Consider the following 20,574-nt stretch of genomic DNA (forward strand, 5'->3'; position numbering starts at 1 on the left):
TTGATTTCTCAAAGCTATTGCACTTGTCTGGACTTGGAAGTATGATATCTCTACTCAGTACTGTCTCTACTGCTCTGAAGTTATTTCACGGCACGTTACTCTACACAAACTAAATACATATATAGAACTATTATGTTATGCTATGACATTTCTAAAGCACTACTTATGTCTCGAGAGTTGTCCTGGGGCTAGTTGAGCACTGAAAAACAAAAACTATCACATGTTGAAGCAATTCAACCAGCCGAACTACTTACTGAGATTCCATTTCAGTCCTGTTGTTGTTACTCTGTTACAGGGACTCCCAATAGGTATTAGGCCACACCATTTACCTTCTTTCCCGGTAGCTACATGCAGAACATGTTTTCCCTAAAAAAGAACAAACAATCCAGAAGTTAGGAGAATACATTGTCATTATAATTTATAAAATGCAAAGGCTACCGCAATAATTCATGCTATTGTTATTATATCGGGTCCTGACAAGTCACCACAATGAGACTTTTTACCCCATACTCAGACATTTGAAGGCTGGAAAATTGAATTCAGATAAATAATAGAAAAAATATTAGTAGAAAATATCTGCAACTGAAATTACATTTTTTCTCCAACTTTGATTTTATTGTGTTTTTTAGTAACAAAAGTACAGCAACTACACTTATTCATTCATTCTTAAACACCCAGAATCAGAATTGCATCAAGTTTATATGCACACTAAAGCCACGTGGAAACCCTCTTTAGCTGTCAATGGAGGAAGCCCTAGGGCCCGACTCACAACATGTTTGATGTGAGTGGGTTGTCTTAGTCTTGTAGTACTCCTGGCCTACCCATGGAATTCAGGATTACTATGAGAATATGTCAGATCAAAATATTAGATAATTGGGCAGTAGTCTTTAAGATATGGCAATATGTACTTTATTAGCAGGCTTGACAGGCATTGGATGCATACATGACGCCTACATACGTTTATAAATTAAGGCTTTTGAGCTGATTCATAAACATTTCCAACCAAAAAATTAATGAATTATGCCTCACAAAATGATTCATATATGCCACAGAGGACGCCAAGCACGTTTTTGAGATGCCAAACCCAGTTACTGTGACAAAACATAGGCGGTCAACATTAACTAAACCAGGACTTCAAGCTAGGATTGAAATTTTGTCAAATTTCAGAACATAATTTAACAGAGGAAATAATTGTGACGTCGCTGCCTCTGCAGGCCGCCACCGGGTGTACCAGTAAGCTTCTTATCATATGTGAACTGCTGACCCCAAAGAAAAAGTTACTTATCTCTCGTAGTTAAATAATCCTCCCACATATTTCTCACTCCCTCCATGTGCCAGATTGGCCTGGAAACCAGCAACTGTGATCCAGCTGATTAAGCGAGCTTCAGAAATAATTTTATTCTGACTCGTGGATTCATTTCCCTATAACATGAACTAATCAATTAATGAGCTGTTGCATGATTTGTTAGATTAACTCAACCTAGATTAAGTTTGCACCACACATGAACACGCGGGAACTAATAACATGTGCTCTTGTTGCATTTGCAAGTCTGTTTTGTAACACATGATTAATATTGTTTTGTTTGTCATGTTTGTCCTTTTGTCTTTGTCACTATTAATATGCGGCTGATCATTCATGGCATGTGCTTTATTATATGTGCTTACATGTTTGTCCTATGTTGTGATTGTCTGTCTGTGTATCATTTAATCATCTTTTTACTTTTTCAGAAATTTAAAGCTGGACTATATGAAGAATGGTAGATATTTTATGTGCTGCTTTATTTGTTTGCTTCTGCTAGATGCCATTTATTAGTGGGTTTATTATTAGCAATGGTCGGGTGGGTAACAGAAGGGATTGTTTTACCTGAATTAATCACTCTTTTTGTGTTTGTTTAAATACTAGCCCGAGAGTCGTTTGAGGCCTAGCTTTGGTTCTGGTTCTGAAGAAAGGTTGGTTGGCCTGTACGTGAGCAGAGTTGGAGCCAAGTGCAGTCATCTTGGAAACTTTCCATGGAGAGTTATGTTTTTGCGCTTCACCTTTGAAAAGACTGTGGCTCTGATAATGGAGACTTATTCATGAACTGCTCTGGATGTTCTTTTTACAAGGCCGAGGAAATGACAGGGATGATTTTGCCGAGCTTTGGTGGAAGTCAGAGAAGCAACTTTTAGAAATGTTGCAAAGACGCTCGGAAGTTGATGTCACACTATGTCAATGAACAATAGTATGGTGACGCTCATACCCTGGAAGAGGTGTTTTTGGTGGTCTGACAGTCATCAACCAATCACAGTGCTGGACTTTCTCAAAGAATTACATTTAGTTAGATTAGCGAGCAAATAGGGTATAAAAATTGGGCCTCTTGAAGGAAACGGGGCTGACTGTTTCCTGAGGGTGAAGTGCTATCCGATTTCCTTTGGATCGTAAGCATTCAACTGTTTATTCATTTATTTTCCTTTTCAGGTCAGAAAGCTAACTTAGGGAATAGGGTTAAATGTTTTCTTTAATTCATTATTATTGTGCAATGTTGAACTGCCAGATTTTGAGCCAATGATTAATGTATTAAACTGAATAAAATAAAATTACATGTCTGATATTAATAAAGAGCTAATAAAATGTATGCAATTTTGAGATTAATGAAATAAACTTTTAAAATGACAAGCTGGTCTTGTTTGTTGTAGAAAGTTTAATAACATATTAGATTCATTTGCCTAATGATTCAGCTGCTCTGTTGTTCTAATGGGCCTGGTGTTGATTGGTAAGTCTGGTAGTAGATAGTGACATCATTTATGCAGAATTTTAGCAGGAGCGCTGGATCAGTTTTTGGTAGCATTCGTACGGTTATATGTTGTTTTAGACATGCATGTTACATATATGTTGGTATAGTCATAGGATTAATGTTTAACAAATGTTAAGTTTCTGATTTTGTCAGATTGTTATATGTAGTCGTAAGGATTTTTTCCAGCAGTGTGAAAAAATTCCTGGTTATTTGCCGGCAAAGGTAGTGTGACTAGAAGAGTTACACAGTGCATTTGTTCTGTTTCAAAATTGTGGTATAGAATATATCACGTGTTGTGGATGTACAACACAAGTTTAGGGACCTTAGATGTGACTGGATGAATGAAATAGTGAGGATTGCCTATGAAATCGTAGCATTAAGCATAGGGAATTGCTTGCCCGTTTTAAAACTTTCTGTGAAAAGAGTAATAGGATTTATCCAAGCTTGAGAGAAGGGTGAGATAGCGTCGTCTATTCTTATCAACGTTTGACGTTTTCTGTGGTTGGTTCAAGTCCTGCTAAGATTTCGTGTGTGGATGATCAGGGTTTTCGTATGTATGCGTGAATAAATGATCGTATAGAAATAGCGTCGTCTATTTTATGCGGAGAGTGAATTCTGAATGACTGTAAAAGCTATCACTTTGTTACCGAAACAGACAAGTGGTTTGTTTATTCGTAGTTACTAATTAAAATTTCATTGGAAAGTTTGCTTAAAATGGCGTCGTGAAAAAAGTTTTGTGAAGGAGGGGTGAGTTTACGGAGTAACACACAGAGAAGCTGCAGCGGTAGCATACGTCATTTCGGCTCGCGCTGTGATTGGTTTACATACGTCACAGAAAGCGCACTGATTGGCTCACGTGACAGTGACGAGCTGGTACCGGATTGGCCAGTTCTGAATACTGTATTTCTATTGGAAGAGCAAGGTGGTGACGTGGCTTAACCTGATTGGCTTGTTGGTGTCTTTCGCGCACGGATTGGTTGGAATAGCGGAACACCTGAGAAACATTTTCGAAGCTTACAGAACAACGATTTTTAATTAAAAACATGAGTTATTGGAATGATAGTGAGAAAAAGAAGCCTTCATGGTTTCAGAAAGTGAAAAATTATTTTAAACCTGACAAGAAAATTGAAACGCGTGGTGGTAAATTACTTTATAAGTACAAAACACCCGCAGCCTTTTTGGAAGGCGAATATGGCTATCATACTGTAATTTGGTTTGATAATTAGATGCATTATACTAGAAATGATGGCGTATTAGCCTGGCCAGAAGGTTTTGAGAAATTTGAGAGAAAAAATGACGGATCTTGTGCCAAAGCCAAGACCCACACAATTTGAGGCATTGGTTGAATGGGAGGTTGAGATGATGGAGCTTGAACGTGAGAGCAAATGCCTAGCACCTACAAATTCGAAATATATTTTAAATAGGGAAACACATGAAGACAAAGTAAGACGCTGGAGAAAGGCAGATATGTACGATGGCTTGTATCCAGTGAGAATAATGATTACTGAAGACTTGGAACAAAAGACAGCTGGAAAGAGAATTGATGAGGAATTAGATGATGCGGTCTTAGAAGACATTTATGCTACTAAACGTAAACCGCCACCTTATCAAGCAGGTTCTCAAACTATTCCGAGAGTTTCTACAGAAACTTCTCCAAGTGCACCTCCTAGAGAAGCTGAGGAAGGTTCTCCCAGATTTTTAAAATTACCTGAAAGGGTAGGATCAGTAAATAATTGTAGTGCACCCAGAGAAAACAGATTCCCACAACAGGAAAATAATTTTGTGAGAAATCAAGAGAGAATACCTGCTGTTATTCCAGAAATTTCTAGTTACAATAAAGCGAAAGAAAATTTAATTCAACAATTGACAAAAGGCATGGAAGCAGTGACAGTACCAGTAACTATTGGTCCTGTTGTACCGGTTTTTGATCAAGGAGATAATAGACAAACAGCTTTAACAGTTCCATTAAATGCAGAAATTCAAAAGGTTGCTGAGAGATTTTATTCAGAACTTTCAGAGATTCATAGAGAAAAATCTATGATGCCAAATTTAACATTAAATGGAAGTTTGTCAAGTTCGCAAACACCAACAGTGGCAGATTCAGATTCAGGTTTGTCAGAGAAAAGCTTAAACAGAACAGAATTATCGCAAAATGGCTTGTCCCCTGAAGCTCCTGATTATAAAAAGCTTGATGTTGCTAAATTAAAGGCTGATTTGGAAGAATTAATCATTGGCACAATTGGTACTGACAATTTGAAATTGTATCAGGATGATGAATTACTGTTTATCTGTAAAAGTATTCAGTGGAAAACGAAAAACAGGTATGAACAACTGGAAGAAATGGCTGCTGAGTTAGAAATTGATTTGAGCAAACAGAAACATTTACAGAAACATTACAGGGTGGATTTCTCTGAGAGAGACATTGACAATCTAAATGCTGCTGGAAGAATGACACATATAAGAGAATTAATAAGTATTCTCAGACAATTAGGCGAATTAGGTAAGTGGAGAATAAAATGGTCAAAGAAAGAACAGGATAAAAGATTGAGAAACAAAGTAGTTTCTGAATTTCCAATGAGGGAAATAGCTGGAGGAGGATATGTACATGTTCCTTGGTCCAGACATGATATTCTCTTGTTTACTAATGACTTTCCACGTTTGCGAGAAAAGCCAGTCGAATGGTATCGACAAGTAGACAGATTTATAAAAGGGTTAAAAGTTCTGTGTATTGATCTAGATGGATTCTTTGACATTGTCGTCCCGTCAGATCTTTGGACAGAATGTAAAATTTCTGTGGATTGGCCAAAAGAAGAACCTCCCCGAGACCCGGTTACAGAAGCTCCAGCAAAAGATGTCATGGACATTTATAATAAAGTAATTTACTGGTTGAAAGGAAAAATTCCCCCGAAAGAAGTGGACTGGGTTAAAATTGACAGAACAAACCAGGAACCAAAAGAATCAGTTCATTCATTCTATGAAAGGTTACTGTTAGTTTTTAAACAGTACAGTGGCTACGAAAAATTAAGTGAAAAAGACATGAGCCATTTTATATACAGATTTGTATATGGCCTGAGACCTGAAATTGGTGACATGATTAGAAATGGAATTGTTTGTTGGCAAGCACTTTCAGTTGATGACATCCTGAGAAAAGCAAAATATTGCAGTGATGAGATAGACGCGAAACAGAAAAATCTTAAAGAGAAGGCGATGTGGGCACAAGTGAAGGTAGCAGAGCAGCAACAACAACAGTTAGCTTCTATGCAGCAGCAGCAAAATCAGGGAAAGTACAAGAATAATTTCAATAATAACAAGCCAAAACTTAATGTAAATGTTGAAGAGCTGAAACAAAAGCTCCCATGTTTTAATTGCGGCGAGATTGGACACTGGAAACGCAAGTGTAAAAACCCGCCCAGAAATTTTAAAACCAATTCGTTGAATCCACAGGTGCAGTGTGAGTTAAATCCGCAGCAACAGCAACAGCTACAGCAACAATTAAATGAATTAAGTCAGCAGCGACGACAGATAGCGTATCAGCAGAGCCAGATACAGCAAAGCCAGTTTCATCAGAACCAGGTACAGCAGAGTCAAATTCAGCAGAGTCAGGTACCTCAAGCACCATTCCCTGGTACTGCTAACACACAGAGATTTTCTCCTGAAACAGGTTTCTGTGGAGGTAATTTGGTAAACAATGTGTCAAAAATTAACATGTCAAATGCTTCTAAATTTTGGTTAAAAGATAAAGAAGAGAGTGATTCTTCAGAAGATTACTCATGACGGTGCCTGAGAGAGGAAGAAGAGTGTGTGCTTGGACCCACTCTTGAGGTAGATCAGTCTGGTCCATTTGTGAATTGTAAAGTAAATGATGTAGATGTTACCTTCCTTGTGGATACAGGTGCTACCCGTTCTACTGTTAGATCAGCAGAAATAGAAAATCTTCCTCTCTCTGGGGAGTCCATCCACGTTGTAGGTGCAGCTAATCAGCAAATTAAAACAAGTTTAACAGAACCAGTAAAAGTGGAAATAGGCAACTACAAAGATAAGCACATATTTCTAGTTTGTGACAGCAGTCCTGTTAATCTGTTGGGTCGTGATATATTGTGCAAAATGAATTGCAAGATATATTGCTCACCAGATGGCATTGAAATGCAAACTGCAGAAGAAGATGGCCTTTATAAATTAACTATGTTAATGGTTGATGAGGAGAAAACATTAATGTTTCCTGTGTTTGACAAAAATGACTTGCCAGAAGAGCTAAAAAAGCCAGTTAATCCAGCAATTTGGGACCTAACAGGAAATGATTTGGGTCTCATGAAAAATATTGATCCAGTAAAAATTACTGTTAAGCAGGGAATTGATTTTCCAAATGTTCCTCAATACAAAATGAAAGCAGGGACGATTGAGGGTGTCATTCCTGTGATTGAAAAATTCATAAGTCAAGGTGTGTTAAAAGAGATTGAAAGTAGCCCATGTAACTCACCGATTATGGGTATTAAAAAGCCAAATGGAACATTCAGAATTGTTCAGGACCTGAGAAAAATTAACCAGATTGTTGTTCCATGTTGTCCATTTGTTCCAAACCCTGCAGTAATTCTTTACCAGATTCCACATGATGCAGAATGGTACACGATCATTGACCTGTGTAATGCCTTCTTTACAGTTCCATTACATCCATAAAGCCAGCAAATTTTCGCTTTCAGGTTCCAAAATAGGATCCTAGCTTGGTGTCGTATCCCTCAAGGGTATACTGAAAGTCCATCCATTTTTAATCAATTGTTAAAGAAATCCCTGGAAGATCTGGTATTGCCTGGTAATTCCACATTGGTACAGTACATTGACGATTTGCTTGTGGCAGCCAAAACACGAGAAAATTGTGTTACTGATACCATTACCCTGTTAAATCGTTTGGCAGATGAGGGACATAAAGTGTCACCTGCAAAATTGCAGTTTTGTAAACAAGAAGTAAAATATCTTGGTCACAGAATTGCAAAGGGGACGAGAAAAGTGACAGTTGAAAGGATCAAAATGATTCGAGCAATCCAACCACCGACAACACAAAGACAGGTGAGAATGTTTCTGGGAATGGTTGGTTACTGTCGACAATGGATCAGTGGGTTTTCAGTGATTGCAAAACCACTGCAGAGACTAACAAAAGCAGATGTAAAAGATCCAATTAGTCTGTCAAAAATTGAACTGGAAGCTTTTGAGCAGTTAAAAAAGAGTTTATGTGAAGCTCCTGCCCTGGGTATGCCAGACTATTTAAAAAAAATTGAACTTTACTGCAGTGAAAGAGAGGGTTGTGCATTGTCTGTGTTGATTCAGAGGCATGGTAAGTTGAGAAAACCAATTGCATATTTCTCAGCTTTTTTGGATCCTGTTGCAAAAGCTTTGCCAGGTTGCTTAAAAGCAGTGGCAGCAACATGTGTAAGTCTTGAACAAAGTGAGGGTATCATTATGGGATTTCCTGTAAAAGTATATGTACCTCATTCAGTTGAAATTCTTCTTACCAGAAGTAGGACTCAACACTTGACAAGTAGCAGACTGACAAAATATGAAAAAACAATTCTGGGGTCAGACAATCTGTCAATTGTGAGGTGTGTGAATTTGAACCCTTCCACATTATTACCAGATGGAGTTATTACTGAGGTAAGTAATGAAAATGACATTGATCATGAATGCCTGGATGTTGTAGATTATTGCACAAAACCAAGACAGGACATAAAAGATGTTCCTTTACCTGAATCAGACATAGTCTATTTCGTAGATGGATCTTGTTTGAGGAATGATTAAGGGATTCTGAGAGCAGCATACTCAGTGTGTACAGTTTCGGATGTTGTTGAAGGTTCACCTCTGGATGGAATTCGTTCTGCTCAAATTGCAGAGCTAATTGGTTTAATCCGAGCATGTGAAAAAGCAGCTGGTAAAAGAGTAACTATAGTGACTGATAGTCAATATGGTTATGGTGTTGTTCATGATTATGGACAACTGTGGTCCCAAAGAGGTTATTTGACCTCTGCAGGAACACCAATCAGAAATGCCAAATTGATCAAGAGATTGATTGATGGTATTCAGTTACCAGAACAAATTGCTGTAGTCAAATGTGCAGCTATAAAAAAGGTGATGATTACATCACCAAAGGAATTGCGAAGTATTGCGCCAAAAAACAATTATTCAATCAATCGGGAAAAAGACGAAAGTCACACAATGAATTCTCTCATGCTAATTTCTGTAGTTGAAACATGGCAGGAAGTGAAAGATCTACAAGATGAGGCAAGTGAGGAAGAGAAAAACACATGGTTAAAAAATGAATGCAGACAAAGAGAGGAAGATGGAATTTGGGTTTACAAAGACGGAAGACCTGTAATGTCAGACTGCATGATTGCTGATATGGCACGGATGTACCATGGTCCAGGACATTTAGGGAGAGATTCCATGATTAGATTGTTCAGAGAAACATGGTTTAACACGAAATTTAGAATCATTGCAGAATCACTTTGCCAAAGATGTTTGACCTGCCAACAGCTGAATCCCAACAGAAAAACTGTTGTAAGTTTGGGAACCATAGGACGGGAGGGTGGTCCTTTTACCAGATTACAAATGGATTTCATTGAGATGCCGATGCACAACAGACTGAGATATGTATTGGTATTTGTTTGTCTGTTTTCAAGATGGGTGGAAGCTTTCCCGACTCGTCATAATGACTCAGTCACTGTGGCAAAATTGCTTCTTAGGGAGATCATACCTAGGTACGGATTTCCAGTCACCATTGAAAGTGATTGCGGAACTCATTTTGAAAACAGATTGATGAAACTGATTTGTGAAGCTTTGAATATTCAACAGAAGCTGCATTGTGCTTATAGACCAGAAGCATCAGGTGTTGTTGAACAAGTAAATGGAACTATCAAAAATAGAATTTCAAAAATGTGTCATGCCACAGGAGTGAAGTGGACGGATGCACTTCCACTTGTTCTAATGCCAATGAGAAGCACTCCAGAAAAAAAGACAGGTCTTAGCCCTCATGATATAGTGATGGGTAGAGTGATGAGGCAAGCATTTGTTCCAGTTGGCAAATTAATGAGTATTAATGATAGTGCAATCATTGAATATTGCCAGAACCTGTCTGATGTAGTGAATTCTGTGTTTCATCAGGTGGGAACAGATATAATCTCAAAGGAGAAAGTTCAAGCCCATGATTTGTTACCTGGAGACTGGGTAAGGACCAAAGTTCATCGAAGAAGAAACTGTTTAGTCCCAAGGTGGCAGAAAGCAAGACAGATAATTTTAGTTACAACAAACGCAGTCAAGTACAAAGGGCTAAAAAGGTGGATTCACGCAAGCCATTCGATTCGTGTGCCACCTCCTGAAAATCCTGATGAAGACAGCGACACAACAGCTGATTCAGATTCAGAAGGAGACCCAGAAGATCCTGAGTCTGATGATCAACAAGAAAATCAACAGCAAGAAAATCTAGATAAGAGTCAGAACTTGAAATAAGAAGATCTGAATATCGAAACTGGAGATCGAGGTTTTGATGTTGATGATCTGCTTGAAAAAGAGTCTCTAAAAGAAAAAGGAGATTCAAAAGAACCAGAAGATTTTGAGCGAGACGAAAATCTGAGTCAGAGTATTGAAAGGCGAAAAAGTAACTCTGTGATCAGGAGCAAAAAGCCTGAGACTGGGAAGCTGAAGGTAATTCCTGAAGAAGAAGAAGAATTACCAAGTACCAGTAAAGGTATTGTTTCTAATGTAGTGAAGCTGCCGAGTAAAGAAGTTCCTAGGTACAGATTTGAAGTCTCAGATACAGATACTGATGAAAGTGATGAAGAATCTGAAATAAGAAAATTCAGAAAAAAAGCTTGGAAAGCTGAATGTAATGAATGTGTGCCAAAGAAAAAGGTCTTGAGAAAAGGAGACATTTGGCCTGAAGACAATTTGAAATTCAAACTGGTGAAGAAATTGAAAGATCAAATCAACGAGGTATCTAGTCAGGGAGGTGAACTTGAAAAAAACAAAAAAAAACAAGAAAATTGAGGTAATCACTCGAAAGACAAAGAGAGTAATAAAGCCAAATCAGAAATATAAGTCCCCAGAGTGGACCTATATCATTATTCCACCAATTATTGAGGTGGAAAGCAGCAGTAAGAAATATTTAGAACTCAGTGACAAGGATTGAGATTGTTAGAAATTTAGATAAGGGTTTTGTTTCCTGGCATAAGGCTGAAGAAAGTTTGTTAGGTGACTTTGGGTCAAGTTTCCTGGCATAAGGCTGAAGAAAATGTGTTAGGTGACTTTAGGTCGAAGAAAAGTTGTTTAGTTGGAGAGCACATATTTATGTGACACATAGTCGTAGAAAAGCTGTTTAGGGTTTTGTTCTAAAAAAAAAAACATTTTAAGAGGGGGGATATAGTTTGTAAGTTACTCACATTTTTAAAATTTTTGTTAATTTTTAGAATGCCTAGATCGGATACTACTAGGTGTTCGATTCTTAAGAGATGCTGTAAAATGACTTCAATTTGTGTGATATTATTAATTCTACTTTGGTTAATTTTAGCTGTGGTCTATCCTTTTGATGTTAATAAGCAAAAATCTAAGAATAATATAACCAGTAAGGTAGAGCCTAAACATGAGAAACATGCTGGCAAGTCCAGCAGAGTTATTGAGCATGATATAGAGACTCATCAAGATAGGTCTGTTGGAGATTTCTCAAGCAATTCATTTTCTAGGCTTCTGTCTGAATATGTTAAAGTAATGAATGTTAAAGACTGTTATGTTTGCATGAAATTGCCTGCTTCTGTTTCAGAGGGGGTGACTTATAATATGTTACCTCTCACTTATGGCATTACTTACAGTGTGATTCCTAGCCTGTTTTATGAAACTGGACGTCTGGAGTATTATTACTCAGACTTTGATGAGGTTTTTGCAAATCTCAAAGTTGTAAATAGCTTAAATAAAGTTAGGCCTGCGAAGCAGATGAGGGAATTCTTTTTAGTTACTAATGAACTCAATTACGAGTATGCTTATAGAAATAATTTAACATGCAAAATGAGAGCTGAAGAAAAGACTTTCCTGAACATGGTTGAGGAGAGAAGGGCTGTCTACAAGAGAAATTAAATGCTTAAGCATGCTAAATCTAAATACTGGCAGATGGAGGATGCAAAATTAAATGGTGTTAATACTAATGCTGCAATTCACATAGATGAACCAGTTAGTGGTAAATTTTGTATTAGAAGAGACAACACGTTATATGATAACTTCTTTGTGGTTGCTAGTCAATGTGAGGATACTTATCGTATTGTGGGGGGATGGGGATTTAAAGGTGGTAAGGATCCAATTTTTCCTGGGATTTATTTTATCTGTGGTAATAAAGCATATTTTAGCCTCCCAGACCACTGGTACGGGACATGTTATCTTGGCCTGGTCTTTCAAAAAATGTTTCAAATTGACAGAAATGAAAAGGGTAATTTTGAATTTGGTAAACATTTGAATCTGAATAGGTACAAAAGAGAAAGTTTTTTAGAAATCCTGGGAGACATCTTTGGTGCTGTGATTCCTAGGGTGGGAATTACTATGAATTCAATCAAAATCAGAAAAGTTTCTACAATTGTAGATAGATTGTCAACAGATACTGCAAGTGGTTTCCAATTGGTTAGCACAGAACTTGTTGCTACCAGAAGCATGGTTATGCAGAATCGTCTTGCTTTAGACATTCTGCTTGCAAAAGAAGGAGGAGTTTGTGGGGTCTTACATGTCCAACATTGCTGTACTTATATACCTGACAAAAGTCGGGATATAGAGTTGCTTGTTAAAAACATTATGCAATTTCATGAGGAAATAGAACCCATGGAAGAAGAGAGTTTTACTGAAAGAATTGGAAAAAGAATGGAGGCTATTAAAGAATGGTTTTCTGAAGTTGTTAGCTCCATCATTGGCAAAGTGCTTTATCCAGTAATTGTCATCATCATAGTGATAATGCTGCTAAAAATTAGCAGTTTGATACACATGAGAAGAAAGCATCAGAAAGAAAAGAGAAGGATTTATAAACTCTGAAAGGAACAAGAGAAGGAATATGAGTTAGAGGAAATGCGAAGGGTTCAGTTTGAAAGAGATGACCAGACAGCAGAAACAGGGGTTTAGGGAGACTAATATCGAGAGAATCCAATGTGTGTAGTCTCCAAATTGGGTGAAAAATTTCCTGACATTTTTGGGTGTTGTTTGGTGATTTTAAAATCACCAGATGAGGGAGTTGATGAAGCGAGCTTCAGAAATTATTTTATTCTGACTCGTGGATTCATTTCCCTATAACATGAACTAATCAATTAATGAGCTGTTGCATGATTTGTTATATTAACTCAACCTAGATTAAGTTTGCACCACACATGAACACGCGGGAACTAATAACATGTGCTCTTGTTGCATTTGCAAGTCTGTTTTGTAACACATGATTAATATTGTTTTGTTTGTCATGTTTGTCCTTTTGTCTTTGTCACTATTAATATGCGGCTGATCATTCATGGCATGTGCTTTATTATATGTGCTTACATGTTTGTACTATGTTGTGATTGTCTGTCTGTGTATCATTTAATCATCTTTTTACTTTTTCAGAAATTTAAAGCTGGACTATATGAAGAATGGTAGATATTTTATGTGCTGCTTTATTTGTTTGCTTCTGCTAGATGCCATTTATTAGTGGGTTTATTATTAGCAATGGTCGGGTGGGTAACAGAAGGGTTTGTTTTACCTGAATTAATCACTCTTTTTGTGTTTGTTTAAATACTAGCCCGAGAGTGGTTTGAGGCCTAGCTTTGGTTCTGGTTCTGAAGAAAAGTTGGTCGGCCTGTACGTGAGCAGAGTTGGAGCCAAGTGCAGTCATCTTGGAAACTTTCCATGGAGAGTTATGTTTTTGCGCTTCACCTTTGAAAAGACTGTGGCTCTGACAATGGAGACTTATTCATGAACTGCTCTGGATGTTCTTTTTACAAGGCCGAGGAAATGACAGGGATGATTTTGCCGAGCTTTGGTGGAAGTCAGAGAAGTAACTTTTAAAAATGTTGCAAAGACGCTCGGAAGTTGATGTCACACTATGTCAATGAACAATAGTATGGTGACGCTCATACCCTGGAAGAGGTGGTTTTGGTGGTCTGACAGTCATCAACCAATCACAGTGCTGAACTTTCTCAAAGAATTACATTTAGTTAGATTAGCGAGCAAATAGGGTATAAAAATTGGGCCTCTTGAAGGGAACGGGGCTGACTGTTTCCTGAGGGTGAAGTGCTATCCGATTTCCTTTGGATCGTAAGCATTCAACTGTTTATTCATTTATTTTCCTTTTCAGGTCAGAAAGCTAACTTAGGGAATAGGGTTAAATGTTTTCTTTAATTCATTATTATTGTGCAATGTTGAACTGCCAGATTTTGAGCCAATGATTAATGTATTAAACTGAATAAAATAAAATTACATGTCTGATATTAATAAAGAGCTAATAAAATTTATGCAATTTTGAGATTAATGAAATAAACTTTTAAAATGACAAGCTGGTCTTGTTTATTGTAGAAAGTTTAATAACAACATATTAGATTCATTTGCCTCATGATTCAGCTGCTCTGTTGTTCTTATGGGCATGGTGTTGATTGGTAAGTCTGGTAGTAGATAGTGACATCATTTATGCAGAATTTTAGTAGGAGCGCTGGATCACAGCGTTACAAGGTGGGCCACACATCTTCAACTGTGGCTCTGTCTGTTGGGTGTGATGACATCAGAGAACATTGAGCGCCTACAGGCATGCTGGTGTCAGTTCCTGGTACTTTTCCCTACCAAACCGAGCCATGTGGAGAGCAAGCAAGAGAGCTTCATCAGCTTCAACAACTGCTCATAACATGCTTGCATACCTTGGGATTTGCACAGTGTCAACTCATCAGGAGAGGAGGAGTGAAGGCACTGGATAATCTGCAATCAGATTATGTATCCACCAGATATTGTTACAGAAGTTGGGTATCTTTCTCCCCTTGGACACATTTTCCCAAACATTGCTCACCTTATGTCAGGTTTTGCACTAAATTAGGGTGCATGGTACAATGAAAGCATTGTAACATGGCACGGGTGATGTATTATAAGAGGTCAAAATCCGTACATGATGGGGGGCAATTTATAGCTAGTTCACTAAACTATAACTGAAATAGTCAACATTTTTTTTTAAACATGTGATTGTGTCTCATTTCAGCACCCAACCATAACATCACTTTAACTGTTGTGTTTTTCAGTGAGCATCAGTTTTCTTTTAACATATGTTAAGATCTTAGCACCCGACGTCAATTTAATTACTGAAAAAAACAAACGTTAAAGTGATGTCATAGTTAGATGAAAACATCAGTTTAAACACACCATTTTAAACTCTAAAAAATACTGAAATAGACAATTACAGTTTACTCAAGTAATTGTAACTCGCATCTTGCTGTACAGTGTTGTCATCAAGAATGACATTTTAGATGTCATCCGTGATGTTATCAATGATGTCACAGAGCATTTCATACGCATGTAATATAGGATATCATAACAAAAAACAACCTAGGCAACTCATATTGCACAATGTAATATACTTAAGGACAAATGGCTACAATTTATTAGGAAAATATATGTTTTTTATTATAGATTTTATAAAAACACAACATATGACATAAATAACAAGGAAACAATAAACACAAGTAAAATCGTATATCATATAATGTAATTCGGAAATTCATACATTCGTAACATTTAATCTCAACATATATTAGATAAGTTAAAAAACTGAAAGTGGCAAAATAGGGTCTCTACGCGCATTTCGGCGAACCAGCGCCTTCTTCTGGAGTAGCCACACAAGCTCTAAAAAGAGATACATGTAAAAGGGTGCATTAATTGTACATCCTTTAAAATATAAAGAAAACATATAACATCCTGTATCCTGACATTGTAGCCAATATGTCCTATCTATAGTTCATGGTTATTTATATATCTTTTCATTTCCTTGTATTTATCCAAAGAATCATTCGGACAATCAGGTATTTGGAGAGAATAGCGCTCTTCCATTTTATCTGCTATTCAATTTCGGATTATCTGAATAAACAGTAGAGTAATTATCATGGATGTTATCAACGCAAGTTTACTTCTTCGCATAGATTCTTGTTCTTATAATGAAGGACACGTATTTAATCCTAATTATCTGCATTTTTTCTCTAGCTCATTGTTCAGAACTTGGAATAGATATTCTGTAAATAAGTGGTACTCACAAGTAATATTCAAAATTTACATCACAAGTCGATAGAAAGTTTGGTTGATGTCCAGATATGTTCTGGTTAACTGATGTATTTTAGATGCTTTAAAAAATGAAAAAAAGATTCCTTTCAATTAGTTTAACTAGTATTAACAGCCTAAATCAAATGGATGCAGTTAGATAGCTTTTTCTTGAATTACCTTATATAATGTAGCATGACTTGGATTGTCCCGCCTGCCGGATAGCTTTCATGGATGAGTCTAGTTTGGTTTTATTTAATTTTATTGATCTGGGGTTTCTATTTTGAGAATGAAAAGAGAAGATAATTTTTGTTTGTATCTCTTTATTTTATTCAAATTGAGTTGTTTATGTCTGATTTATTCGTTATAAAGTCGATAGCCATTATGGGTAATGGGCTTACCTCAGATGTTTCAAATTTCGTAGAGATATGATGATTTGTTTAAAAGATCTCCCTGCCTGTTCGGTATAGCAGGAAAAAATTGAAGACAGTATGAGGATCACATGGTTGGTTACAGGTCCCCATTATTATTATTACTAGAGTTTGAATAAAGGTGAGACATCTTACCCGAGATATTCGGCAGAGCTCTTAAAGTTGAAGGGTTAAAAAGATCTCCCTGTCAAAACATAACAGTAACTAATATAAACACATTTATTGCGTTAATAAAGTAATGCAGTTAGTATTTCTGGGTCATATTTTACCTCATTTTATTTATGTCAGGATGGGCTTACCTTAGAGTTAAGAGGAGATGTTCAAAGAAAAGGGGTTCTTTTAGATGTTCCAAGGATATATGGTAATTCGTTTAAAAGATCTCCCTGCCTATTCGAATAAACAGAAATAATTAGGGAGTGTATAAAGATTCTGTGCTGAGCTTTCTAGTGTCTTAAAAAATAATGAAAGCGGGATATCTTACCCGAATGGTTCGGCAGATCTCTTTATATAGAGTTAAAAGGATCTTCCTGTCTGTAAGACATAATGGTGATTGGTAAAAGTGAATATAAAGTATTTAAAACTCGCATTGAGGTTCAAATTACGAGATGGATTCCCACTCAATTACCGCGCTAACGGGGGCATTTTTCACCTGAAAATGAACAGCAGGGCTCTAAATGTCCGGCGGCGGGATGGCAGCGAAGGATGGCGGCTCGACAGCGACGAGTGGCGCCTCAATTGCGGATATGCTGGGTGAAAGTGATTGGTTTCCGCTTGGTCTATATAGCGGGATTTGATTGGATCAGACTAACTTCAGCTGCAAAAGTAGTCTGAATGTGGAAATCGAGATAGGACTGTTTCTTGACTCGAGAATAGATATAGAAAACAGATCTTCTTGTTGAGGATTTTCGCCTATGAGATCTACAAGAACGTATAGAAGTGCTTCTTTTAAAAAGACCAAAGTGATTTATTTTGACAATTTCTGAAAGTACACCAGAGTTAGTGGTTAAATTATATATTTATAAGTATTTGATTTTTAACAGGCATGAAAGGATCTATGTTGGTCTATGTCTCTATATGAACGACATATGATGTGATCAGGTTAAAGATCTATTCGGCTTCTTGATAGGTATATTAGTAAATGATCACAAAGAGTGGAGAAAAGAAGTTAATTGCACTCTCATTCGTTCATGTGGTTCTTTTTAATAACAATGGCATTTTCTTTGTTTTAACAAAGGGGATGATTTCTTAATGGAGAATTGATTTAAAAAGCAGATCCTCTTGTTAAGGATCTTAGGCTGTGTGCTGCACATAAACATAGACATAGAGAAGTGCTCTTAAAGATATATATAAAACGGTCTATGTTTAATCAATGTCTGTATGTACGACATATACGGGAGATTAGATAATATGTTCATGCATTTGACTTTTAACCGGAAAAGAGGTCTATGGTAGTCGATGCCTCTATATATTTTTGAGGACTTATAGAGTAATTAGATAATGTATTTATTAAACCTTTTATTGGATTTCTGTTAAATTTAATAGTGGAGAGAGGAATAAATAGAATTACAATTTATTCATATGATTCCTTTTTGAACGGACTGTATTGTGAATGGTTTTTAGTCGGGATTCTAGTATACCTAGTGGTATCTTGTGGGAGTGTCTAATTAAATGTTTATTTTTCTATCTGAAGGTATTGTTAGTGGTTTTAATCGGGATTCTAGTGTACTTAGTGGTATCTTTTGGGGAGTGTCTAATTAAGTGTTTATTTTTCTATCTGGAGGGAGAAAACCAAAGTGAACAGCTGGGTATTCTAAAATTTGTTTAAACGTTCAATGTTTTTAAAGGATTGCATGTTCCCAGGGGATTTCACTGTTCAAACCTTGGCTGAATGTGTTAAATACAAAAATCCAAAAAACCTCTCTTTTCTTACGTATTGCTGTTCCTCCTTTGGATTCAGGGATATGGATTCTCTCTAAGATTCTCCATTTGAATTCATCTTGGGTGTGTCCTTTCTCTATGAAGTGCTTCACCATTGGGGAGGCTAACTTCTTAGTCCTTATCGCTGAGCGATGTTCACTGAGACGTGTCTGTATCATGCGTGATGTTTCACCCACATAGCCCAACAAGCATGGGCATTGTATGAAATAGATCACATTGGATGATCGACAATTCCACATTTCTTTAGCTGTTGTTTTGTGACCATTGTGAGTGAATTCTTCTCCTCTTATAATATTGTTACAAGAAGTACATGATGAACAGGGATATGTCCCTTTTATTGGGTTATTTGTCAGGATAGATCTCTGGGGCAGATGTTCTGTATTTGTATTGTTGCTAAATCTGGAATGGACAATATACTCCTTGATGTTTTTGTTTCTTTTATGGGCAAACAGGGGATTTGTGAGTTTCTGTTCCGTAGAACAGTTACTATTCAAGATATGCCAGTTCGAGTTAATGATTTGCTTAACTTTTGTAGAATGTTTTGTGATGCATACTAATTGGTCATTAGTATTGGGGGGTTTTGGGCCTGTCTATAAAAATCTGCTAAACAGATTTAGCAGATTTTGATAGACAGGCCCTAATAATGAGAACCAAATTCATCGAGAGAGGCTATCCCCACAGATTAGTTAGGAGCTCTTATAAACGAGCAAGGTATTATGATCGTGACAGCCTACTAAAAACAAAACCCCCCAATACTAATGACCAACTAGTATGCATCACAAAACATTCTACATTGAATACAAAAGTTAAGCAAATCATTAACTCGAACTGGCATATCTTGAATAGTAACTGTTCTACGGAACAGTAACTCACAAAACCCCTGTTTGCCCATAAAAGAAACAAAAACATCAAGGAGTATATTGTCCATTCCAGATTTAGCAACAATACAAATACAGAACATCTGCCCCAGAGATCTATCCTGACAAATAACCCAATAAAAGGGACATATCCCTGTTCATCATGTACTTCTTGTAACAATATTATAAGAGGAGAAGAATTCACTCACAATGGTCACAAAACAACAGCTAAAGAAATGTGGAATTGTCGATCATCCAATGTGATCTATTTCATACAATGCCCATGCTTGTTGGGCTATGTGGGTGAAACATCACGCATGATACAGACACGTCTCAGTGAACATCGCTCAGCGATAAGGACTAAGAAGTTAGCCTCCCCAATGGTGAAGCACTTCACAGAGAAAGGACACACCCAAGATGAATTCAAATGGAGAATCTTAGAGAGAATCCATATCCCTGAATCCAAAGGAGGAACAGCAATACGTAAGAAAAGAGAGGTTTTTTGGATTTTTGTATTTAACACATTCAGCCAAGGTTTGAACAGTGAAATCCCCTGGGAACATGCAATCCTTTAAAAACATTGAACGTTTAAACAAATTTTAGAATACCCAGCTGTTCACTTTGGTTTTCTCCCTCCAGATAGAAAAATAAACACTTAATTAGACACTCCCCAAAAGATACCACTAAGTACACTAGAATCCCGATTAAAACCACTAACAATACCTTCAGATAGAAAAATAAACATTTAATTAGACACTCCCCACAAGATACCACTAGGTATACTAGAATCCCGACTAAAAACCATTCACAATACAGTCCGTTCAAAAAGGAATCATATGAATAAATTGTAATTCTATTTATTCCTCTCTCCACTATTAAATTTAACAGAAATCCAATAAAAGGTTTAATAAATACATTATCTAATTACTCTATAAGTCGTCAAAAATATATAGAGGCATCGACTACCATAGACCTCTTTTCCGGTTAAAAGTCAAATGCATGAACATATTATCTAATCTCCCATATATGTCGTACATACAGACATTGATTAAACATAGACCGTTTTATATATATCTTTAAGAGCACTTCTCTATGTCTATGTTGATGTGCAGCACACAGGCTAAGATCCTTAACAAGAGGATCTGCTTTTTAAATCAATTCTCCATTAAGAAATCATCCCCTTTGTTAAAACAAAGAAAATGCCATTGTTATTAAAAAGAACCACATGAATGAATGAGAGTGCAATTAACTTCTTTTCTCCACTCTTTGTGATCATTTACTAATATACCTATCAAGAAGCCGAATAGATCT

At 36.8% G+C, this 20,574-nt stretch overlaps 1 protein-coding gene across 3 annotated transcripts in view; it reads right to left on the reverse strand.

The window, feature by feature from the left end:
• TPK1 (thiamin pyrophosphokinase 1) overlaps positions 1-20,574 on the reverse strand; it is a 1,173,355-nt gene that overhangs the window by 204,458 nt on the left and 948,323 nt on the right. For all 3 annotated transcript variants that reach the window (XM_086941740.1, XM_086941739.1, XM_086941738.1), the window contains exon 8: positions 255-366. In XM_086941740.1, coding sequence (XP_086797866.1) covers positions 255-366 — 112 coding nt within the window. The remainder of the gene's footprint in view (positions 1-254; positions 367-20,574) is intronic.

This window comes from Lissotriton vulgaris, chromosome 10, assembly GCF_964263255.1.
Source record: "Lissotriton vulgaris chromosome 10, aLisVul1.2, whole genome shotgun sequence".
Taxonomy (NCBI): domain Eukaryota; kingdom Metazoa; phylum Chordata; class Amphibia; order Caudata; family Salamandridae; genus Lissotriton; species Lissotriton vulgaris.